The sequence below is a fragment of the Fundulus heteroclitus genome, chromosome 2 (genome assembly GCF_011125445.2).
Source record: "Fundulus heteroclitus isolate FHET01 chromosome 2, MU-UCD_Fhet_4.1, whole genome shotgun sequence".
NCBI lineage: Eukaryota > Metazoa > Chordata > Actinopteri > Cyprinodontiformes > Fundulidae > Fundulus > Fundulus heteroclitus.
Window position 1 is genome coordinate 14088984 of NC_046362.1, and position 25288 is coordinate 14114271.

General features: G+C 42.2%; 1 protein-coding gene across 7 annotated transcripts; it reads right to left on the minus strand.

Annotated features, from left to right (window-relative positions):
* Positions 1–359: 359 nt before the first annotated feature.
* On the minus strand, positions 360–24590 carry LOC105938546 (cingulin-like protein 1). Of its 7 annotated transcripts, XM_036148529.1 has the most exons (21): positions 24515–24590; positions 23391–23396; positions 20552–20794; positions 19909–20440; positions 19743–19837; positions 16932–17037; positions 16743–16838; positions 16498–16646; positions 14317–14458; positions 14019–14231; positions 13736–13942; positions 13523–13627; positions 11291–11443; positions 10979–11149; positions 10646–10798; positions 8251–8340; positions 6763–6846; positions 3247–3371; positions 1206–1314; positions 951–1114; positions 360–807 (listed from the first exon to the last, which is right to left on the minus strand). In XM_036148529.1, exons 3-21 carry the CDS (start codon positions 20779–20781, stop codon positions 729–731), a joined length of 3003 nt encoding a protein of 1000 aa, XP_036004422.1. In that variant the 5' UTR covers positions 20782–20794; positions 23391–23396; positions 24515–24590; the 3' UTR covers positions 360–728. The 7 variants fall into 7 exon arrangements, with proteins under 7 accessions (XP_036004422.1, XP_036004419.1, XP_036004415.1 ...); XM_036148526.1 differs by having other exon boundaries at positions 19743–19810; positions 19909–20794; XM_036148522.1 differs by having other exon boundaries at positions 19909–20794.
* Between the last annotated feature and the right edge of the window lie 698 nt (positions 24591–25288).

Below are 25288 nucleotides of genomic sequence, written 5' to 3' on the forward strand. Positions count from 1 at the left end.
TTATTCTTCCAGTCGCACTGAGCTTGAGCTATTTTTGAAAGAGGAATGGACGGATTTCAGTTTCTGGTTGTGCCAAGCCTGGGAGACTCATTCCCCAAAAGAGTTGCAGCTATAAATCCAGAGAAAGCTGGTATGCATGGACTCAAGTCTTTTGGAAACTGTCCTTTTCTTATCACGCTACACTTTATGTGCAGCACAGTGAACACCAAAGACATTCATGGACGTCTGAGGTTGTAACTCAACATAGTTCAACAACATGAAAAAGTTAGAGGGGCGTGAACACTTTTGCTAGATGCCGTATATAAATATCAGAATGCGATTTGTGTTCGGTCGGAAACCAACAAAAGTCTGCACAAACATAAAGCATTTAGATTTATTTTAGTTTACCATTTCTCAAGGTACATACACATGGGTCGATGTCAACAAACCCTTTTCATCTGGTTAATAGTTTGCTAGCAGATTAGGTTGGTGCCAACACCTAATTCCCAGTAACACGCTGACGGGAAAACGAAGCATAAACTAAAAATGCAATCCACATGAATTCAGTAAATGCGGTTATAAATATTACCACAAGAGGTCAGCACTGACAAACCGCCAATAGCTGTGGATCCAATTAGAAAAATTCACACCTGAGCTGTTAAATGTATTATGTTGTGTTAACATCTCTTCACAGTAAAAACATTTCTTCATAAAGTCCAGAACATTTTTTTTTAAATCACATAAGTCCATCAATCCGAAGCGAAACCGTCCGTGTCGTTCAGATCTTCCTCCACCAGCTTCATGAAGGGAGGGGACTTCTTCTTACGTCTAGGAATGACACAAGATGTGAAATTAGTTACTCAACAATATATATATATTTTTTTGCCTCTCTTGCAAATACAATCTTGCATCCTAATAAGACAACCTGTAGAAATGTTTAACAAAGCTCTATGTTAAAGGGAGAACGTCACCTCATCTCATTTCGCAGAGTATTCAGCTGACCATGAAGCTGCTCGTTGGCCTCCATCTGGTCGTCCACTTCTCTCTGCAGCTTCTTTTTGCTGTGCTCCAAGCGCTCAATCTCCTCCTCCGCCTCATCCATCTGCCTCTTTGCTGTCTTCAACCTTTGGGTCAGCTGCCGAGTTTGACAAAGTAAGATTCTGAATGACCCAGATGTTGTCTTTTTACCTTTTGATCTTTGCTTTAAAAGACTCGGATCTTCCTACCTGGTCCATCTGGGTCTGCAGGTTGATGTGCTCCTCGTCCGCCTGTATTTTCATCTCCTTCACTTTGCGTTCCAGTTTGCGGTTCACCTGTTGCAGGCTGTTGTTTTCCCTGAGCGGTGAAGCACGAAAAGGTCACATTGGCGCTGCAGCCATGTGTGGCCGAACCCTTAACTGGTGAGTGATATGTGGGACACTAGAGAACATGATCCGAGGGCACGACGGACACCGGCAGACACTGAGCCTTGCGTCGAAATTCCCAATCCTTCAACTTTTCACACTTTGTTACAATACAACCACAAACTTCAGCACAAGTTATTGAGACTGTATGTGAAAGACAGCACAAAGCAGGGCAAACTTGTTAAGTTTGATTTGTAAAGTTTGATTTGCTTTGGTGTTTACACCCCTTTCCTTCAGTTCCCTAAAAATACAGTAAATGTACTACCTCGTATTCAGCTCCACCCAACTCTGACCTGCTTCTTTGTCTCTGCTGAATAAAAGCTTCCCACAGCATGATGCAGCCACCCCTATGTTTCGCCTTGGGGGGATGTGTTCTGGCGGATGTACATTATATACATGCATCTTATTCATTGTTTGCTGTGGCCTTACCAACCCTAAAGGTGACATATACAGTCTTTCTTTTACCAGCAGCTTTATTCTTACAACTAAGCCTTCATAAAGGCCAAATTTAGACTGCAGGACAAATGAACTAATCAAATTCTGCAGCTTTTTCCGACGTGCCATGGTATGCCTTGGCTGCTGCTCGGATTAAGGTTTTTGTTTCCTAGCTGGTTCGTGTAGGTGGACGGTGATGTATTCGTAGACTTGCAGTTAGGCCAACCTTTTTTCCACTTTTGGAGGATTGTTTAAGTTGTGCTCTATAATATGTGCAAAGCCTGGAATATGATTTACCAACCTAACCCAGCTTCAAACTTCTCTACAACTTTCTGCTTGTTCTCTAATGTTCTCTAACAAACCTCTGAGGCCTTCGCAGAGCTGCTGTACTTACAGGCAGATTAAATCACACAGAGGTCAACTCTATTGAGTAGGTGACTCGAATATTATTGGTTGACCTTAAGGTATCACAGGGCTAACTTCATATCCAAAAATGTGAGATTTTCATTTTGGAAAAGGGAGTTAAGACCATGCACCATTTCCCACCTACTTATTTGCTAGTTTCCACTTAAACACGTTGAAGTTTGTGGTTGTAATGTGCCAAAAGTGTCAAAACAAGATGTTCATGCCTTTGCAAGGCACTGTATCTCACAGAGCTGTTGCACATGAAAGAACACATTGATAAACACACACCTTGTCAGGATCTCGGCACTGATGCCTGGTCTGATCACTCATCTCACATACCTGTTTAGCTCCGCCCCTTTCCTCATCACTCCTCATCTGATCTACCTGCATCTGTCAGTATATAACCAGCCTTCAGACCAGTCATCAGTGCCAGATCATTACAAGCCGTTCGGTGAGTTCTATCCAGCGTCTCTCTTTTCTTTTCTAAACCTGTTGATTTAGACCGGAATTACCTTTTAAGATTCTGAGCCAGCCAGATCCCTGAACCTGTTTTCCATGCCTGTTCCTGCCTGTTAAACTTTTTACCGGACCTAGCCTGTTTAGGATTATCTGTGCTTGCCTGATCCCTGCCTGTTTGCCTGTGTACCGTTTCTGGATTGTTTCTGACCATCGAGTCTGCCAGTCCTCATCCAGCCTGTCAACCTGTTTGTGAACCATGATCGGTTTCCTGACTCTGACTCTGGATCCGGCTCTGACTGTTCTGTCTCTGTCTGCCTGGTTTTGGACAACGGCCTGTTATTGACTACGAGCTCCGTCTTGTCCCGCTCATTGTACGTATCACCGTCTGCCTGTCTTCCTGGCTCCTGCACACTACCTTTTGGTAAAATAAACCTTCTCAAACATACGGACTTATCTGGCTGAATACTGGGTCCTCTGTTGCGGTCTTAACACACCTAGCATAAGAGAATCAGTGTGTGATAATTGTTTTGGGAGGAGACAAGATGTTTGTGCGGAACGTACTCACCTCTCCTCTCCCTGGAGCCGCTCCTCCAGCTCTTGTATTCGGCTGTTCAGTTTGGAGACGAGTGAATCCTGGTTTGTTCTCTGGGATCCTTCCAGATGAGCAACTCTGCTCTTCAGGTCTTTGTTCTGAAAATGGGAATCAACCAGACAATTTGAGGCTTTGCCTATTAGCTCTCCAGTGTGTGTTCAACAAATGATTATTAATTTATAGTTCTTTTTTTAATTATTAAAAGGAATTAAACTTTGAGTTTCAATTTAGAAACAAACACAGTGTTATATAAAAAAAGAAAGATTTTTGCTGTATTATCAGACCATTATTATAAATAATGCTTTAGCACAAGATTGTTAAGAACACATCCACCCACAGTTTAACATAACTTTAACATTTACAATTACCAGACATATCATGTGATGGACACATTAATGTGGCTACTTCACATAATGAATGTCAGCTTTAATAATAATTTTTCCAGCTTCAATGGGCTGATCTCAAATTCTCTTTACACTTTACAAACAAATGATAAGGGTCTCATTTTCCGCTAAAACTAAGAACTCGTGTAGCATGTGCGATAATCAGCAGTGGATTGCACTTAGAAATGCCTTTGTTTCTCATCTGTTCTTGATTTCCTTTCAAATTGGAGCATTATGTGTCTTTGAGTCTACTTCATGTTGTCACACAGGTCCTATTTAATTGATGTCTTGATTCTGTAGGCTTGGCAGTGGTTATCTATCTATTTAACACTACATTTACGAAAGCAGTAGAGCATGCAGGAAAGAGCATTTTATTATTTTGAATGTTTTCCACATGTCAAGATGCCAACAAAAGTGTTATTGGCTGTGATAGTTTTGTAGAGGGGAAAAATCAATAAAAATGGAAACAAAATCTCAGTTGTTGTATGTACAAGCTAGCATTAGGACTGCAGCACAGTTAGCTGCTACAGAAAAGCAACAGTTTAAAACTCCTGATTTATTTATTAATCTATGCTTTTGCTAAATGGAAACCCTTTTACAGATTATTATTATTGTTAGGCATTTAAGTAGCTTTTATCATACTAATAAAATGCTGGTTAAAGTTTGCACTTTTAACAATCATAATACTGTAAAGGTTTATTCAACAATGAGTCAAATAGCATCGTTTGTATTTAGAGTCGGAGTAAACATAAACTAAGCCTCAGCCTAGGGTCCCCGAACCAGCAGGGGGCGACCAAGAGCACATTACTTCTCACATAGATTACAGATGTCAAAAACCTTTAATCTGTTCATTAAAAAAAAAAATACTGTGATTATTCAGAAAAAGGTAATTTTAAATATGTTTATTTAAAATGGAAAATTATTTTGATTAAAGCCAAAATACAGATAAATCTACCAAAAGTACAACTTAGTGTGACGTGACAGTTTTATTAATGTAATGATTTCATAGTACACTGTTAATTTGTTCATTATGTTAGCATTTTTTTCTGTGTTCAAAGTAAGAATTGGCTCAATTGATAAAGTTGGATCGATTATTGGAACATTTGTACAGTGTGGATTAGCATTTAGTTATACGCTCAGAACACTCACAGAGTAAACCCCAGATTCCCCATCCTCCATGCTTGCTCTGTTTCGTTCACCTCCGACTGACGGACACACTACTTTGTTATATTAATCAAGGAGAACGGTTCCACGTCATTCGCCGGCAAACTACAGAACAACTACAATTTTCTGTTCCGCTCTGGTCTGTCAGGCTCCGGCCGGGTCAAGCTTCACAATTCCAATCATAGCAAACAAGAAAATGAACGTCAACCACCTCAGGTTTGTCGGAGTTAAATAGTGTAAATAGAGATCAACTAAAAAAAAAAAATCACAATTAAATTAACTGTTTTATTTAAATAGTGGATACAAACCACTCTTTCTGCACCCAATAAGAAAGCAGATTTGTCATTTCAACGTTTAATTTGAGACGTGGTAATCCTCTCCAAATAGAGGCATTCTGCTTGTAATGACGATGATCGCACATGCTCTCCTTGGGCTCCAAGAAAGTTTGGAGCGGCGCTAGACGGATTAACTGCGGATGTAGTAGACTTTGCTTTTCACTCACAGAGGCGAACAGGAAAGGACAAGTACAGGAGCGGAGGATGTGGAACTACGAGGTAACACATGCCATAAGACAGATAATGTCTCCATGATGACACATTCTTTCTTCATGTGAGGAGACTATCCCCTTTGAGGGGCGTGTCTTAGCTTAGAAAAAGACACGATGACATGATGTCAGGGCTCTTCGTCTTCGGGATGTCACCCCACGTCGTTTTGTTGTAAGAGTCCAGCATTGTAAATTTGTGATTTTTTTCTCTGCTGTAGTTTGAATTTATGGTTAAACTACACTCTGACGTTGGGTCATCCTTAGAGGGTGTTTATAGTGGTAAGCTGCTTGGAGGAAATAATGGAATCAGAGGGGAAGACAAAGGATACACTCGAGGTTAAAGAGTGTGGTAACAACACAGATAATACTGTTTTGCGGGTCAAGCCTGCAGAGAGGTCACATTTTATGCACAATGTAACTGTTGCAAACAGATCTCAGTAAACAGTGGCCAATTTACTGTATTCGCCTTTAAGCACAGCTGAATAAACCTGGTCCCTTCGTCTCTCTTTTACCAAGGTTGTGGTGAAACACTATCGGCCTACACCAGACGCGACTGCCAGCCTGCATGAGTATGTTTGAGAAATCAACTTAACAATATTCTAAATGTGTTTTTCTTTTAAAAACATCTGCCTTTTTTTTTTGACAAAATAAAACAGTCATTGTGACTGATGTGATTCTCAACAAAACACATTCCCCATAAAATCAATTTAGAGATTCCTCTTGGCTCATTAGTCTGCTATAAAAAGTTTACAGGTGACTGATTAAAGGCAGGGCGATATTGACTGGAAATAGAGTACCCCCCCCCCCCCCCCCCCCATAAAAACAAAAAACAAATCCAGGTTAAGGTCCCACAATGCCTTGGACCGGCACTGACAGTGTTAATATGAGACAAAGCTGTGAAAGCTGCAGCTAAAGCAAAGGGTCAGCCCTGCCAGCCAACTAACCCTTCTCCACACCCCCCCCAGCAGGAAATAGTGTCTTCCTGTGTAGCTGCCGTCACTCTTCACACAACATGAAGTAGTGGCTACAGCACACAATTCATCATGACAACTCCCAATATAAACGTATTCACAGGGAATAACAAGCTGAGCGTTTGAGACCTGAAATGTGATGATTTCAGTTCTGCGGTAAAGAAAGGAAAGCCGTTCAAAGGAAAGCTGTAAATATTTTGCTCCAACAAAGACTGACAGATCAAGCCAGATCATTGGTTAATTGGTCGACTCTGACTTTGATGTTTGGGGTATTTTTTTGCCAGAGAGAGGTTACGTTGACCTGTATTCTGACAACCAAAGGATGAGCTAACCGCACACATTTTATTTCGAGTTGCAAACCAGGGCGTGGTCTTGGTGTATGGTAACTCTGCTTTAGCGTTGAAAGTGTGAGGACTTGATCCATCACCTGTCTCTCCAGGCTCGTCTTGTCACACTCCACGTCCTGCCTGGCCGCTCGTTCCTGCAACAGCTCATTCCTCATCTGATCCATCTGTCACAAACAAACAAAAAGGAACACTGTTTTTAGCTTTCAGGAGCCTTTTCACATCTTTTCACACAGCAACCCCAAACCTTCATTTATTTTATTGGCATTTTAGGTTATAAACCAACACAAGGTACAAGAAAATTGGATGTAGGTTCTGGATTTTAACAGTCGTTCTAACAGATAGTAGCTCGGGCTGAATGTTTAGGGTCCTGCTGGAAGCTGGACCTCCACACCAGTCTCAAGTTTTCATCATTTTTCTAGCAAGTTTTCTTTTAGTAATTCCCCGTATTAACTCCATCCTTTTTTCCTATTAACTTCCCTATCACTGCTGATGTAAAGTATCCCCACAGTGCGATGCTGTCACTATTGTGTTTCTTCTACGGGAATGATATAGTCAGGGTGATGCGTTAGTTTTCCACCTCACCAAAAGGTTTCATTTTGGTCTTATATGATCACTTCTTCCATATGTATTTATACTGAGATTTACACTGGGATTATATTACAGACAGTCACAGTCTGTTTAATTGTAAGGTGACTTATGAAAAAGACTTACTGGTATCAGAGAAAAGATGACTCACTAAATATGGATGTCACTCTTTTCAGATTTTGATTTGTGTAAAAAAAAAATCATACCTCATCATCACAAAATACTTTTTGTTCTTCTGTCACAGAAAATCCCAACAGGATAAGTCCAAATGAAATTAAAAGTTTGCCATTTTCAAGTGACGAACATGTGAAAAAGTTCAGGGGGTGTGAATACTTTTGCACAGTACAGTCTTCATGACTTCTAACCACTAATTCAATGAGGTCGGGGTCTCGTGGGTTTTAAATTTCTATTACATTTCTATTCTCAGCCATTACAAGACAGGAGACACCTCCGAGCTCAGGCTGAGTAAATCTGGTCTGCTTTCAGCAGGAACATTGGATTTTTGTCACTAATAACATCTAGAGGCCCGCTGAAGGGAGTGTGAATAGCTGCTCACATGGGTTTGCTGTTGTTTTGCTTGTACGCTTCACCCAAAAATAGATTTCTGTGTCAATGAGTTTGCAGCACTTTGATCCAAAAAAACATCATGGCCTACATTTTACAGGCGCACTCTTAGGTGGGAATCTCTTTTTAAAAACATCAAAACTGGAGTTGAAGAGAATTTAGTCTGTCACAATTCGGCTCCAACCCAAGCTTAGAAAAAAAAAAGCCCCGCTGGTCACACGAATCAGCAGTTCCCATTGTTTTAGGCGGTGGGAAACCTGAGAACTACACCCGTTTATACTGAAAACAGATGTGGGGCTGGGGCTTCGCCCTGCAGACAGCCGACAAATCATTAGACTCAAGAGACAAAATACGGATTTTTTGTTTTTGTTTTTGTCAAATGCTAAAGAAAGAAAAGTTTGTTGAAAGAAGAAACCTGCCTGCTCTTTGGTTTTGTCTAATCGCTCCATCAGGCGATCTGAACTGTTGCGCTCATCGCCAAGGTCTTCCTCCAGCCGTCTGGTTCGCTCCTGAGAGAGAGAGAGAGAGAGAGAGAGAGAGAGAGAGAGAGAGAGAGAGAGAGAGAGAGAGAGAGAGAGAGAGAGAGAGAGAGAGAGAGAGAGAGAGAGTGAGTGAGAGAGAGAGAGAGAGAGAGAGAGAGAGAGAGAGAGAGAGAGAGAGAGAGAGAGAGAGAGAGAGAGAGAGAGAGAGAGAGAGAGGGCATTTTAATGGCAACATCCTCATTAGGTACTGGAGAAGGGATGAGGGTAGATTATAGAAAGCAGGATTGGTTACCAACACATGGAGAAACAACTTTAAGAGGCTGTAATTACAGATTTCACCGTCTTTATGGTTTACATTTCTCTCCCCTTGCAGCCTGTGTTTGACGAGGGAAGGCAGCGACAGAAGGAACGAGGATCTCGGAAAACACCCGGACAGGTCTGATAACACATTACAGTAAACACCAGCCTCCTCGGCTGATACGCTGTGTCAACACTCGGCACGCTCATGTGTAATGTTTTGTCATCAGCAGAACCAACCGTGTTAAGTGGTGTGACGCTCTCTTCCGAGGCAAGAACACTTGGAAATTGAAGATACAGTAGAAATTAAATGTTTATAAATTAAATTCAGTTCAATTCAATCTTATTTATATAGCGCCAATTCATGAAACCTGTCATCTCAATACACCTTTCAAAGTTACATTCAGTCAGATTATACAGATTGGGTCAGATTATGCATATTGGTAAAAAATAAATAATCCTATCTAAGGAAACCCAGTAGATTGCATCAAAGTCCCGACAAGCAGCATTCATTCCTGGGGAAGCGTAGAGCCACAGGGAGAGTCGTCTGCATTGTCCATGACTTTGCAGCAATCCCTCATACTGAGCAAGCATGAAGCGACAGTGGAGAGGAAAACTCCTCTTTAAACGGGAAGGAAAACCTCCGGCAGAACCAGAATCATTGTGAACGGTAATCTGCCTCGACCGACTGGGGTTAGAGAAGACAGAGAGACACAACAAGAGAGACAAAAAAGCATAGAAGCACACATTGATCCAGTAATCTGTTTTACATTAGATGGTAGTAGCGGGTGATCTGTCTTCCCTGGATGATGTCACAGTTAACAGAACGCTAGTTGTTTTTTTTACACTTTATAAATTAATAGGTTGCAAAAAGGTTATCACGTCTTAAAGTGGGGCTGCACAATATTAGGAAAACATGGAATTCTGAATATATTGTTGCAATTTTGATACAGACTGCAATAAAATACACATTTTCCTCACTCCTCTTTATTTTTATTGCCACATTCTCCCCCCCCCCAACCCTGAATGAGAGCTTCACCATTTGGTCCCTCTGATCAGCCAAAGAAAAAGCAAAGAATATTTTTTTCTAATGCTACAGTTTTATAGGAAATGTTAGGGCTGTTAAAAGAAATTGATATGTGCAATAATAGTTGAAGACATTTTTAAATTAGTGTGCAGGGCGCTGTACGAGGGATCAAAACTGACTCACGGCTGCTCCTAAGACTTACTTTGGGGGGAAAAAAGGACAGAAATATTTTTAAAAATATAAAACTGAGATGTGAGTATTGCTATTGAAAGATCTGAGCGTCTAGGTTAGATTCCAGTTTTGCTTTGCTACAGTATCAGTAATAACAGGGATGGCAGAAGTTAAGCAACTATACAAGCTAATCTCTGGCCGCCGTGCTTCTTGCTTGTTATGTATGTGTCGGTATCCTGAAAAAGTCTTTACCCGGACAAAATAAAACTATTGCTTATTAACTAAATCTGCATTGAAATCTCTTCTAACCCCAGTGTGGGTACATTTTAATCCTTCATCATAAACTGGATGAATGCAGGATGCATGCGGGATCAGTGCATACAGTAGCAGACATACACAGTGCTCTTGGTTTCAGGACATTCAGCGATGTTAAACTTCAGAAAGGGTTAGATGTGTACGATATGAACCTTATGTACACCCCTACTTTAAATCACCGTACTGTGCAGAAGACACTGTAATAAAGCTTTAAAGATACGATAGTTGTGATTGAATAGGCAACAAGTCCCTTTATGACCGCTTGGATAAATTAGGGAATAAATACATAATGGGAAGTTATGAAGCACATGTATGATCGTATTGTATATAAAGTAATGCATCATAAACCACTTGTTTAATGAAGATGGTAATTGTTATTGTATTTTCTTGTTTTCTTGTTTTGGTGACACGTTTCAGGCAGTTTGAGGGCAAACTTTAACCTTTCGGTTTCTGTTTTCACAGGACAGTGACGTTTCACCTGTATCCATGTTTATTGGTGCTGTTTATTCAGCAGGAGCATACCTCCATGAGTTTGATCTGGCGCTCCCGCTCCTCCAGCACGGCTGCGTTCCTCTCCTCCAGCTCCTCCACCCTCTGCTCCAGCTGCCGGCCTCTCAGCTGGGCCTCCTGCTGCTCCCTGCGACACCGCCGCAGATCCTCCTCCAGGGGAAGCAGCTGGCTCCGGGGGAACAGACCAAAATCAACCAGGTGAATCAGCTAGATAAACCGAGTCTGAGTCATCTTCTTCTAATGAAAGCCTGCAACCAGATAACTTTGCACTTTCCGCCCTGTCTCTGACTCGGCGTACTGCTGACTCAGACATTGGGCTGAATCTCGGACAATGAGCGGCCACACCTCTTCCTGCAGCTTTTTGGCCGCCTGTCGGGATTTCTCCAGCTCTGCTCCCTTTTCCTGCAGCTGCCTGCGCAGCTCGGTCAGCTCCCTCTGACTCCTCTCTCTAGCCTCGTCGACCTGGTTCTGAAGCACATCTGTGGACGCCTCACACTCCTCCATGATGGCGTTCATCTAAACGGGCAGATAAGCGCGCGGCTCAGATCGGTCGCTGCATATTTGGACACACATGACTTCATGCATGTTTCTGGGAAAGAGAGAAATGCAGAAATCTCCCGTCTGGCCTGAAAGCAGAAGATTTCCTCCACTTCTCACCTTTCTCTGCAGCTGCTCCATCGCCCGGTCCTGCATCCTCTTCTCGTCCTCCAGCTCTGCTTTGATTTTCCAAAGCTCCTCAACCTGTTTCCTCTCTTCTTTAAGCTTTTCCTTCAGATCCTTGTGCTCATGGTTGAGTTTGCTCAGCTTACCCTTAGAAGCATAAATAAGCGTTACTGATCATAATCAGACGTCTAGATATGATTGATGTCACATTCATTGTCCTGCTAAAGTACTCCTTTCCCTTTAACTTTTCCACATTTGCCATGTTGCAACCCATGCAATGGTGTATTTGATGAGGATTTTATGTGACGGACCAACAAAAAGCAGGAAGGAAAGTTATTTTACGCAAATAAAACCATGTAAACTGTGGCCTAATCTTGTATTTAGCCTTCCTGTCACATTACTTTGTGAAACCCATTCTGTCCCTGTTTAAGTAAGGCATCCCCGCCGCATGATCACATCCCTCCTGTCTTTGGTTACCTGTTCAATGGAGTGTTTAGTTTAACATTATATCTTTAATGGTCAAGCTCCTTCCTCTGATACTGAAATGTTTGTCACATACTCCAAATCCAGCCTTCAGGTCCTTAAAGCAAAAGCTGCTCGTAGTCCCAGAGGCCAGGATGGCTCTGTCCAGACTTGTGGAAGGAGATTCTGTTGTTTTAAACTTGTGCAAATAGCAGCTGTGAACATTGTGAATTGTGCTTTTCCTTAAGATCATGTCTTGATCTTTGCGATTTCTGTCAAAAGCACTTTGGGATAAAGACACTTTGCCTATTTACTTATTATGATGCTGCCACTAAACTGTTTTACGGAGGATCCGTGTGCGCAGAGTAAAGATAAGTGTTAGTTTTCCAATACACAAAGCATTTCTTTTTTTTTTTTTTACCTTGGCCAAAAAGTTTTATTTTGGTCTGATCTGACCAGAACACCTTCAACCTGTTGGCTCCGCCCCACACATGGCTGGAGGAGAACTGTAAAGGTGACTTTTAATGACTGTCTTACAGCAATGGCTTTACCGCTCGCCTGTGAAGACCAAACTTGTGCAACGTTCCAATAATAGTTGTCCTGTCTGCAGACCCTCCCTCCTGATCTATGGCTCTCTTCAGCTCCTCCAGAGCTGCCGCGCGCCTCTTTCTTCACTGATTAATGTTCTCCTCTAAGCCCAGCAGCCCAACAGCTCCTAGCTCTGGGGGAGGAATTGAACCTTCTTCTTTTTCTTTTCTAGGTTCCTTACTTTTGTGAAAAATAGCAAATTTGGTATCCACAGATTATCTAAGATTAAACCAATACTATTTAAATGCAGTTTGTAATTGCTGGATGAAGCATGATTACATTTAGGAATGTTATTTTGGTCAGGAAATACTCTTACTATTACTCTTCAACACCCTTTCTATGTCCGGATAACGGATTGATCGGCGCTCTGGGATGTTGTTTCATAACCTAGGCCTGCCTTAACCCTCTCCACAGCTCTCTCTCTTTCTGCACTGCAAAAAACAGAACTAAAAATAAGTAACATTTTCTTGAAATTAGTGTATTTGTCCTTGATTTGAGCAGGTAAATAAGATTATCTGCCAATGAAAATGAGTATTTTTACCCCTAAAATAAGATCATTAGATATACTGGACTTGAAATAAGATAATAGAGATGAATTGTTTGTATTTTAAGTGCAAAAATCTTCATTGCCAAATTCCATTGGCAGATCATTTTATTTACCTGCTCAAATCAAGGATAAATACACTAATTTTAAGAAAATCGTACTCACTTTTAGTTCTCTTTTTGCCGTGTGACTGGGTCTGCTGTCTTCTTTGGTCTTTATGATGCTGATTGTTCAGTGATGCTCTCTAACAAACCTCTGAGGCCTTCACAGAACTGCTGCCTCTGGTACTGAGATTAAATGTTTGATTTACTGAGATTAAATGGACCATTAGGTAACCTCTGAAGGAAACGTGTTGCACTGGATTTTAGTTAAGGCTATGAACGTAAGTGGGCCCTAATACAAAGTCAATCCACACTTTAAAGATTTTTTTTTTCTATAAAATAGTTTAAGAAGACGTCGCCGTCCGTTTTTACATTCATGCAATACTTTGTGTTGGTCTATCACATAAAATCTGATTGGAATACACTGAGCTTTGAGGTTGTAATGTAAAAAAAAAAAATGTTTAAAAAAAGTTCAAGGCAATTGAATAAATTTTAAAGCAGTGTTTCCTGACTGTTTTTGCGTCTCGCTACCTGCACATCCTCCAAGCGGGAGAGCAAAGACTGGTTGGACTGGCACAGCTCCTCCTCGCTCCTCCTCACATCCTCCAGCATTTCCTCCACCTGGTTCTTTTCCCTCTGAGGGAGGAGGGGGGGGACAGGAAACGTGATTAAAAGCATCTAGAGAAACAAAAGCAAACGACACATGTGGCTCTTGCCTGTCTCGGGTTTTTTCCAGCCTCTCACCTCCAGCTGCTTCGTTCTCTGCTCCATCATTTTCTCGGAGGTTTTGAACTCCTGGACGGCCTGGTTCAGTTGCTCCACCTTGTTGCTGAGCTCTCGCACCTTTCCTTTCAGGTTATCTCTTTCCTGGATCAGCTCCCTCAGCTGCACCTTAGCTGCACCTCTCTCCTCTTCCACCTGGGCCTTCTCTTGACCCAAGTAAGTGTTACTCTTAGAGATGAGGAAGAACGTCCATTAAAAAAAAGTCGAATTTCAACTGTATTTCTGTGAAAATCCTTTATTTTACCTCCTTGGCCAGCTCCAAATCACTTAAAAGCTTCTCGAGCTCCAGTTCGTATTCTTCCTTCAAAGCAGCGATGTATTTATCATGAGTCTCCACCTCCTCTTTAAGCGCCCCCTTTAGGGCACTAAGCTCCCTTTCCCTGTGGTGCAGCACCTCCTCCTGCTCCTCTTTGGCTTGTAGCATCTCCTGAAAGTCCACACGCAGCTGCGCCAAATCCTGACACAAATCCATCACACAAAAAGGTCAGTGGGGAAATCATCCCCCGGGGGAACCCGTCCTCCCTTGGTGTGGTCTCGCTCACCTGGAGAAGAACCTCCTTCTCTGTGTTGATCACGTCCACCTTCTTGGCTCGGTCCAGCTCGTCGTGCATCTCAGAGAGCTGTTGCTGGAGGTCTTTCATCTCCACCTTGGACCTTTCCCTCTCCGTCCTCATCTGAGTCAGCCTGGAAACACGGCAAACACAGAAGGAAGGAAGGAAGGAAGGGTTTTTAGTTTCATGCGGTACAGTTTCATACTTTGTCTCTTTGTCACAAACCTGAATAAACTGTATGATACAGACCAAAACAAAGCAGCTCGTAGGGAAGTGGAAGGAAAATAATGCGCCTTCTTGTTTGTTTTAATCTGCGAGCATTTTTGTTTTCAGCTCCCACGAGTCAGCGCTCTGCAGGACCAGCTTTCACTGCGGTAAGAGCTGCAAGTCCACCATCGGTTTTCCCACTAAATCTGACCCGCTCCCCTGTCCCTGCTGGAGAAAAAGCATTCCCACAGCATGATGCTGCCACCACCGTGTTTCAGAGCGGGATGGTGACTTTTACAGAGATTTGCAGAGTTAGTTTTCCACCAAGTTTGGTCTCATCTGACCTCAGCACTTTGTCCACATGTTTGCTGTTGGCCTTGTTTTGGTCTTACTTCCAGCGGTTGTACTGTACACAGACCAGCTGAGCCGCAGCTCCTCCAAAGCAACCTGGCTGTTTGTCTTATTAATGTCAGGCCTGATAGTTTATGTAGATCACCATGTCCTGATAAGTTTGCATTGAACAGAGTGAACAGATTGAACAGACTGCTCAAGGCATATGTTTTTTTTTTTAGGTTGTATTAGAGAAAAGTGGCTTGCATCCAGATTCATCTCACTATTCAGATTTTTTTTATTGTAAAAACGTCTGCATCATTTCATAATTCTGAACTGTTTTTCGTTAATCTGTCACATAAAATCTCAATAAAATATGCTGAAGCTAGTGATTGTAAGGCCACCACATGGGGAAAAAGTTCAATAGGTGTGAGTACTTCTGCAGGGCACAATATTTTACATCTTACAAAGAAGCTTGCAGGCCCTTTATGTCATAAAAACTGCAATTTTTAACAAGGAAATGCTCTGTGTTCACAGTTCACACCGTGTATCTGAATAGCCAAAGGCTTAACCAGATGGAAGACGGTAGTTAAAATGTGGTATTTCTTTTTCACATCATGAGTATGAAGAAATGTTCTAAACGATTGTTTCCCAGTGAACGCGTCTTCTGATGGTAACAGATCCAGCTGCAGGCACGCCCATCCCAGAACAGGCTGTTCAGCTCCTGACCCGCAGCCTGCTGCTGCAGCTATGCAGCCTCCCAGTCACATGCAAGTAAGCCTTTATGGGAGTCAGGCTGAATAACGGGAGAAGAAAACTAAACTTTTGGGCAAAGCTGCTAGATTAATGTGACAGAAGAAACATTCAGAGCTTATAAAAGGAAACAGTGTGTTCCTTGAGAATATTATTTTGCTGAGAGTAAGTCTGTACTCCAGCAACATCCAACAGACCAACCAATGGCCTTCTTGGAGGTAGGTGGTTTGACTTTTATGTTTTGCTTTAACGAGTCAATTTTCTCAACTTGCATCTCCAGGTCAATATTAACTCTGGGTTCCGTCACTCATTTCAGTGATTTATGCGTCTTAATTTAAACATTATTTCCCTGTTATGGATACATTTTGTTTTGCTTCTTTCCTATTTCTTGCTGCGAGGTGAGATGATAATTATATTTTTAACTGAGGCTTGATATCATAAAATAAATCAAGGCTGCACTGGAACTGGAAAATCAAAGAGATAACTGGAAAACATGTTGTATATACGATAATATTAGTATAGTGATAAGGATACAACTTATAATATTAAATGAATAACAACAGCTTTAAAGACTTTCTGCTTTGGGTTCATAGAAAACATGACCCCTAGATAATGAGTAGTCTATCCAGTCATTGAAAAAAATAAAATAAAATTCATTACTTCCATCTTAACTACAAGGTTTTACTGAAAAAGTCGCTTCTAAATGACATGTACTGTTTTAGGCTTTGGCAAAAATGCATAATTAGCTAACATCTATTTGCAATTCAACCTGTATCTGACTTTTAACGGCGCTTCAGTTTAGATTCATTGACATACCATAAACCGACAAGAAATACTGCTTTTATGGACAATGCTTGAGAAACAGCAGCTGTACAGCCTTACTCCTGCTTGGTGGACCGAAGTTCTTCCTCAATTTCTGCCAGTTTCTCTCGAAGTTTGCGGAGCTCCGTCTGACTTTTGTTCAACTCCTCCTGGAGATCCTTCTTTTCACTCCTCGCTTTCTCAAATGCCTTGGCTAAAGTCATTTCATTCTGCAAATGCAATTAAAAAACAAAACAACAACCACAAAGCATTTAAGACAGCGTAATCAGACCCAGAAACACACGATGAGATGAATTACGCTGTACCTTAATCTCGATGTCCAGTTTTTGCTTCAGATGAGACACTTCCTTCTCCAGCGCCGCCTGTTTCTCCTGCAGCGCTTTTATTCCTGTGGCAGTGGCCTGCAGATTAAGAAGAAAAACGAGCAGAAGTTTAATGGACACGATGTCGCCAGCAATGTAGATCATATAGATCGGTGCTGGCGAACGTCTCACTTTCTCCTCCTCCTCCACGCTCTCCACAGTCTTCCACTTGAGCTTGCTGATGTTGTCGAGCAGCAGTTTGACTTTTCTTTGGGTTGTGGGGTCATCATCTGTGGTCCTGCAAAAAAAAAAAAAAAAACAGGACACATAGTTCTGAAAGCCAGCTGGAGCAGGGCCGTTCTGTTATATATTTGTTTAAAAGATAACGTGTGATGATCTTTGAATTCTGAACTGCCGGGTTCGGAGAGGATAGCGGTTCATGTTTTCCGCCCTGGCGCGAGGCAGGCACTGCTGGATGTTTAAGATTTTCCAGACAAAGCAGTTGTTTTATCAGTGAAAAGATGTTCATGCTTTGCATTCCTGACTACTGGGAGTCTGAGTTCACACAGCTGGAACAGCAGCCGGATTCCTGCAGGAACATAGCTGTGAAACCTCCCCAAAGGCAATTACGCATCACAAGAACATGTCCCAAAAAAAGTTAACATAACGCCTTCTTATGGGAAAAATGCATTTAAAAAAAAACATTCAAACATAAAACGATCAGAGAAAAAGCTCCTAGGGAGGCATTTCTTATCGAGCAAACTGTCTGATCTATGAATCAGCATTTTGTGTGACCCACCTGCACAGTGGTTAATATCTCTGAACACTGATACTAACAGCTGCTTTTAATGGTTTATATAGATTTTAGTCAAATACCCTTGATAGAGGAGCTTCAGTCCTGGTCTGTTAGTGAATTGATCTGATTAGTGGAGATGCACTAAAGGAAATGCCCGGTGGTGATAACTGGTTGATTTATCCTATCACGTCTCTGAAGGGTCACCAACCTGTCGCAAACTCAAAACTCTTTTTACAATCAGCATCGTCAGGTTGCATTAACAATAATGTTTTTCATGCTGGTTTACTGAGAGAAGAGTGTAGGTGTTTTATTCTCTAGGAGGATCTCAAAATGAAGTCAGAGGAGGAACAGAGACATAAAAACACTTTTATTTTTAAAGGAAACTGTATTTTCTGAGGCCCTGCGATAGACTGGCGACCTGTCCAGGATGTACCCCGCCTCTCGCTCATTGACAGCTGGAGATTGGCACCAGCACCCCTCGCGACCCCACAAGGGATAGACGTGTTAGAAAATGGATGGATGGATGTATTTTCTGAGATAAGTCAAGAAATGTCTGTGCTTCATTGAGGCTGTGACAGGGTGAGAGAGAGCAGGATTTTCAGTGGATAACATGAAGACTGAAAGTAGCACAGCCATGTTTTATCCTTTTGATTCTGTTTACATACCTGTGAAATGTTTAGTAATCCTAGACTGCAATTAATGTACAGATAGGCCTATTTTTTTCCAGGAAAGAGACACTATATGGTATTTTGAAATACATTCAGGTCATCATTAATCTACAACTAAGATGCATCAACAATAAAGCTAAACAAATATAGGATGCTAAAGAGAGCTACCAATGACAGCTGTCTTCATTTTGTCTTTGTTTTAAAATTGTTAAATCTTGTTTTATGGTGTGAGATTGCTTCTGCTCTTTATAAAACGGTTTAGTGCCCCTCCTGGTTAAATGTTGATTTCTGTTCTTACATCTTTCAATATTACCGTGCTTGAAGAGAAATGGTAACAATCCACAAAAGGTATTTGCAACTCAATGCTTCACAAAAACTGAAGACTGGAAATCGACCACAAAACTCCGATCGGTGCCTGTCTTTATCAACCTCTGACAACTTTCAGAGCCTTTTCTCTTGCAGCTAGGCTCCTGCAGGATTGTCTTCAAACTGAAAGAACAATCACAATTTACCTGTTCCTCCAATAGAAGGACATGATCTCAGCCCAAAAGCAGGCCCATATACCATGATGCTACCTCTGCCATCTTTCACATAAGCGTTTTTTTTACTAGTCTGTGGGAATTCCTTCTTAAAAATTAAATTTTTACACAAGGTTTGGAGTCTCATTTGCCAGGGTGACTATTTTCGAAACCTTTATTTAAGGGCTAAACTTGGGCAAACAGAAGTGCAGCATCTCTAAAACCAGTTTGACAACTGAAAGGTTAAGCAAATTACTGTGAAATAATCCAGTTTTTTCAACACCTCTGCTTTTTGTAACGTGTAAAAGAACAAAAGGTTTACCTTGTCATCTAGTGTACTTTAGAGGCGGCGTTGTGTGTATTTTACTGCATTTGTAGAAAGACGTGCGGCCCTTTGGAACACTATTGCACCCACTACAGTGTTTGGAAATGTAATATACTGTATTTTACAAGAATATTTTTTTGAGATAGACCAGCATAAAGTGTGCAATCACTTTCAAGAGGAAGGAAAAATTATGTTTTTCAACATTCCTTAACAATTAAAAGCCTGAAATGTATATATCTCTATTCTGGCATCTTGACGCTTATACCCATAAATAAAAAACAGGACAACAGACTGCCTTTAGCCATCACTAATTAGTAAACAGAGTCAGTCTGTGCGTAATTTAATCTCCTTATACATCCAGCTGTTCTGTGAAGGTCTTCGATGCTTGTTAGAGAACATTAGTTGACTTTGTGTTGGCTTTATCCCATAAAATGCCATTAAAATGCCATGGAGTTTGTGGTTGTGACGTGGCAAAAAAAAAAAAAAGAATAATTTTCAAAAAGCAATGAACATGTTAGCAAAGTTCTGCTGCTGCTTTCAGTTTCTAAAAGCTCCATGTCCTAGTAAGGTTTCCAAGCATTTACCTTGTCTTTATATGTAATCACAGAGCATTTCTCCAGATGAAGAACCCAAATAAAGAGCTGAGGTGTCCTCTGATCTCTTTTAAGTACAGAAAAAACCCCGAGCGGCACTCACCCGTTCTTCAGACAAGTGAAGAGTATCTGCTTTGTTGCTTCCTCCGGTGGATCTGCTGAGAGCTCTTGCTGCCCTTTCAGAAGATCAGGAGTAACCTGGTTAAGGACATACAGCCAATAAACACTCACTTTCAAAGAGCGACTTTGTTCCCGGACAAACTCTGTACCTGGGCGTCTCTTTCTTCAGATTCAGCAGCTTGATGCGCGGCCGGCCTGGAGAACGGGGGTCTCTCTGCTCTGTGAGGAGGCGCCGCCGTCTCTTTGCTGAGCCGGCTCTCCTCCCCCCTGCTTGTCCGAGCGCACTCTCCGCCGAGGAGCCGAGCCCTGGCCGACCCAGGGGGATAGATCCCAGCTGGGGCGTCTCCTCCGGCGCCCTTCAGAGAAGAAGCTCTGCTGGATAAAGATGATGATGAGGAGGAGCTCGAGGTCCGGCTGCTGTCTACGCTGCGGGACCGTCGGCAGGCCTCCGGGTCCAGCCTGTTTCTCGGACCTCTCCCCCTCTGCAGGCTGCTGTTGAACTGGCTTATCAGCCGGCCGACAGACACGATGGAGTCGGTGTCCACCGAGCTTGGCGACGGCGGAGCACTGTGACCCTCCGACACGTGGTTGCGGTTGAGGTCAGCCGGCTCGTCGGCGGGGCCCTCGGCGGGCAGAGGGATCCTGGGTTTGGCGGTCTGCGCCGTCCCGGCGTGGCGAGATCCGGAGTGGTTATAGTTGTTATTTTCTGCCTCGTACGGCCTCAGCGTCTCAGAGTGACTCTGGTAATTATTCCCAGAGGAGTTTGGCCTCCTCTGCGTCCCATCCGCAGACCTCCTCACCGTGCCTGGGTTGTAACCCGCCTGGTGAGTGATGACCGATACATCCTTGTGGCTCTCCTGACCGGCTGTGTTCAGAACCACGTAGGGCTGACCTTTGATGCCCTGGACCTGCACCCTCACTCCGAACAGGTTCTCCTGGCTGCCGGCTCTGGGGCCGTGCTGCAGCCCGTAGCCCCTCTGCATCTGGACGTCTGAGGAGCCGCTGAGTCTATAGGACTCCATCCTGCCGGGTAACCTGTGGGAATAACGCCAGCGTGCACGTTTAGACGGAGGCTGCATGGGAGAGTGGTTTGAAAACTGATGCATCAGGCTGGTACGGCTAAGCGAGCTGTTGACAAAACAGCGGAGCCGTGTCAGAGCCCCGGCGTGCACCGTTCACAGACCCGCCGGGAGCTCCTCTCCAGCAGCACGCAGCCGTCATTAGGGCTGAAAAGGCCGATACTGCTGCGCAATGAAAAAACACAGCCCCCCTTCTGTGCGCGCTAATGACAGGGCACTATTATATGAAGCGGCTGCATGACGACTACGACTGGCCGAAGACACCGAGGTGTCGTCACCCACTTCATGGGATAACGGCATCGGGGAATATGTTTGTCAACAAACCCACCACTATGAGGCAGAAGCACTCGAAAACAGGGGAGGCGTTGTGCAGCAAACAATATTGGATCATCTCAAGACCCTCATCCCTGCACAATGCATATAGAAAGGAAGGCCTAAAAGCAGCATGAAGCAGGCAGAGGGGGAAACATTAAAGGGAAATACATTGATATAAGATAAGATCCACATATACTACATAAAATAGAAATTTTGGGGCATTGATGCGGCTGTCCCAGGTTCGAGCTATATGCGTTTCCTCTCTCTTTCATCCCCATTTCCTGTCAGTTTACTGTCTAATAAAATAAAGGCCACTAGTGGCAGTAAAAAGAGAATAAAATAGAAAGAACAGACCACATTTAAAAAGTCCTAAAAAGCAGGAAGCACAGCCTGTGGAAAACCTGTTCCTAAACACAATATGTACACAAACACACACACACACACACAAAGAGCCATTCATGTCTAAGAACACAGCAGCATCTAAAAAGAACAATATTTCTCAGAGGTTTGGTGAAAATGAGACATTGTTTCTGTAAGGAAAATCAATTAAAACATGGAAAACAAGATTAGACAACAAGCCAAAGCCTGAAGAAAAGTGATAGTTTCAAATAAAAAAAAAACAAACTGAAAATTGTCTTGCTTACATATTCAGTCTCCATACTTTCTAGAACTAACTTTTACTGTTTTAGCAGGTTTATACATCTCAGAACCAAATGTTTTAAACATTCCCCGTTGCTTAATAGCTCAAGCTCAGCGATTTTGTATGATGAGCCATTTTAGAGGTTTGAACTGAACCGGACCGCTGCGGCTCTGCCTCTATGTTTAAGGCTGTGGTCACGTGGGAAGGGGAACCTCCACCCCGGTCTTAATACTTATACAGCTTCCAACAGGCTTTCTTTCACAAACTTCAGAAAGCATCGCTTCGGCGTGATGCTTCCTCTATGTGTTTGCTGAGTGGTGTGCACCCACCAAACCTGTCTATAGTTTATCCCACCTGAGCTGTGGATCTCTGCTGCTCCTCCAGAGTTACCACAGACCCCTCTGATTTATTGGTTTCCTTATCCGGCCTGTCAGACTGGTTGATCTTAGGTTTTGCAGCTGTGCCACGCCGTCTCCATTTTCAGATGCTGGACTGAACCGCGACGCCTGAGACGTTCAAAGCTCAGAATATTGTTTTCTTCCCTATTCCTGCTTTAAATTTCTGTTGCTGTGTTTTGTGCTCTTGATTACGCAGTTTTGTTCACTGATGTTCTCTAACAAACCTCTGAGACCTTCACAGAACAGCTGTATTCAAAGCCATTCATGTCGTTATTTCTACATTAATTTAGTTTATCTGGATTTTATTTAGGTATCAGAGTAAAGAGGAGCTAAAAGAATAGCACCGGACACTTTTCAGTTGTTGTTTTTTTTTTTGTAAAAACATTTTAAAACCCTGTTTGCTTTTCCTTACAAATCACAACTGTGCACTGCTTAGTGTTGGTCTATATCTTACAATTTCAATTAAGTACATTGAAAATTTGAGGTTTTCACATCATACAATAGAAGGTGGAAATACTTTTTGCAAGGCAACGCGTAGGCTGCCAGGGGTATTGAACTGAGTGGAAAGAAGTAAGTGTTGAGCATAAAGGTGGTGTAATGTCCATCTGAAGGCACAATAAGGGTTATTGGGGACGATGAGGGGTAACAGGAAAAACTCGAAGAAAATGAGCCAAATATGTGGGATCTAAGGTCTAAGACACTGATAACACAACAGAGCAGAGGAGGTGACGTATACTCTGGAAATTATGTAAATAAATATACAGAACATTAAAAAAAAAATCTGAAGAACCAAAAACTACAGACAACGATGCAGACAAAGAATTTACGTTTTGAAAAAATAATATCAAATATTATATATTTTTCATTTACTATGGCAAAAATGTTCCCATAATTTTAGCAGCTAGTAAAAAAAAAAAGCGCACATGGATTTCAGATATAGTTTTAAAAGCTTTGCGGGGAATTGTCTCCCATATGAGCGTCTCTTAATCCATGGTTTTAAAGCAGAATGACTGATTGCTACCTTGGCCTATAATCTGAACCTGGTTCTTAGGAGAGTGAGGTCAGTGCTGAAGCGTCATGTTTTCATCTTTTTCCTTTGGTTTGATTTCACATCACACAAGGTGTCTTTGCAGAGGATAGCAACAATCATCTGAAAAGCCAAGGTCGCCATCAACAATTAGCGATGTTTGATTGTAAACTGTGTGCTCAGGTTGAACGTCAACCTTCATCTTTTGTTGTCAGGCTTAGTCTAGTTTATTTTCTGCACTTCAGTTATTTTTCTGTTTTGTGTTGTCAAGCCTCACAAATCCCATCTCTGTTCATACCCAGTAACAAACCACCAATAAAGGGCTTAGAATCATGCAGTGTGAACTGACTCTTTAAGGCGGGAGAAGGACTGCTCTTATTTTATAATTACTCTATTTCGTTTTTAAAGTGAATAATCAGTTTTAAGATGCTTTCAGAAATGTAGATGAAGTTTTGTATTGTAGTTTTATTGTACCAAAAACATTTTGATGCATTCGTGGGCTGGTTTAGATCATAATGCAAGTTTCCTTGCTGATGCACCAATCAGATTTTCTGCAGGGTGATAACAAATTATGCATCTCTTTTACATATGTTATATAAATTTTCTTCCTTTTTTTATTCTACTTGCAGTTACTACATCACCTAAATCACACACACACACAAAAAACATGATGCAAATTTACCAAAAGAAGTATTGAATCCTAGAGAAAACCAATAAACTTTATGTTATTGGTAATAAACTCATAAAAGGGGAACAAAGTATGGCTTTGCAGATTGAAAATGATGGGAGTTCTTGGTTGTTTTCAGAACTGGACCTGCTAATTACTGGTCAGAGCAGATTGAGGGCATTCGGGTCTCTGGTGGGTTGATTGGAGTATCTGTTCTCGTCACATCAGTTCAGTTAATTCAAAGATTCAGACTTCATAAACTCATTTAAAATTGGAGGATTACCAGCTAACAAATGCTTTCGTTAAATAAAGCCTTGATACTCACATCTGTTAAAAATAAACAAAAGATCGACCCTGGTGGAAAAAAATGGATTTCAAAGACAAAACACCTTGTAAAGATATTTTTTTTTTTCAAATAGTGTTTAATTGACGCTTCTAGCAATAAATGGCAAAAACCAGCAATAAGGCGTGTAAGGATCTGGCGCTTTGAAAGTCTGCTGCGGGGGAAAGTATGAAACGGGATGCTGCCTACACTTTCAGGGTTCAGACTATCGCTTAGACATGTTGAGTAAATCGTTTTAGAGTAAAACAGTAGAACAGATCTTTGTTAAAGTCGGTCAGAAACTTACTGTGTGTGTGCGCGTCCGGTCTGAGGAGCGGAACGTCCTCCTTCTCCTGCTCCTCCAAGCGATCCGACTGCTCTGTCTCCGCCCGGACAGGATCACCGAGTCCCGTTCAGGGAGGCGGTCACTCCGCCCTGTTCATTATCATATGACCCCTGCTGCTGCTGCTGGCCAGTCTCACGTAAAGAGACTTTAAAACACGGACATTATAGTAAAATGTGCAACGATGTCCAGAGCAGAATAGCTAATTTTTATCACTTTCTGCGGAAGAATGATAAAGAAACAAATGTTTCATTTCTAAATTAGGTGAAAACAAGCTTTCCTTGCCCCATTACTGTTTTCCATATTTCCTCTTTTATTGTGAAAAACCCAGCACGTCTTGTCCATCGCTGCTGTTTTGTTTTTTGTTTTTGTTTTTTGCACAACTTTTTCTGTACAGGGCTGCAGTGGGTAGCGCTGTTGCCTTGCAGCAAGAAGGTCCTGGGTCTTTCTGCATAGAGTTTGCATGTTCTCTCCGGGTACTCCGGCTTTTTTTTTTTCTCATCTTTATTGTCATTGAAACATACATTACATCTCTGCTTTTAACTCATCACCCATGGGGAGCAGTGGGCTGCCATGTGCAACGCCCGGGGAGCAATCTGGGGTTAAGGGTCTTGCTCAGGGACCCAGAGTGCAGGCGCTGGGGATTGAACCGGGTACTTGCATCCTTCTCTGAGTGCAAGCGCACTGCTCTAACCACTAGGCCAACACTCCCCATACACAGAGAATTTGGGGTTGTGT

Bases quoted from the DNA above. Each gene is read 5' to 3' on its own strand.
- LOC105938546 (XM_036148522.1), bottom strand. From the start codon at position 20,781: ATGGAGTCCTATAGACTCAGCGGCTCCTCAGACGTCCAGATGCAGAGG. The intron at 14,232-14,316 runs GTGAGCGAGACC...GATTTGTGTCAG, and splicing joins AGAAGGAGGTTCTTCTCCAG to GATTTGGCGCAGCTGCGTGT. The intron at 808-950 runs GTGACGTTCTCC...TGTCATTCCTAG, and splicing joins ACTCTGCGAAATGAGATGAG to ACGTAAGAAGAAGTCCCCTC.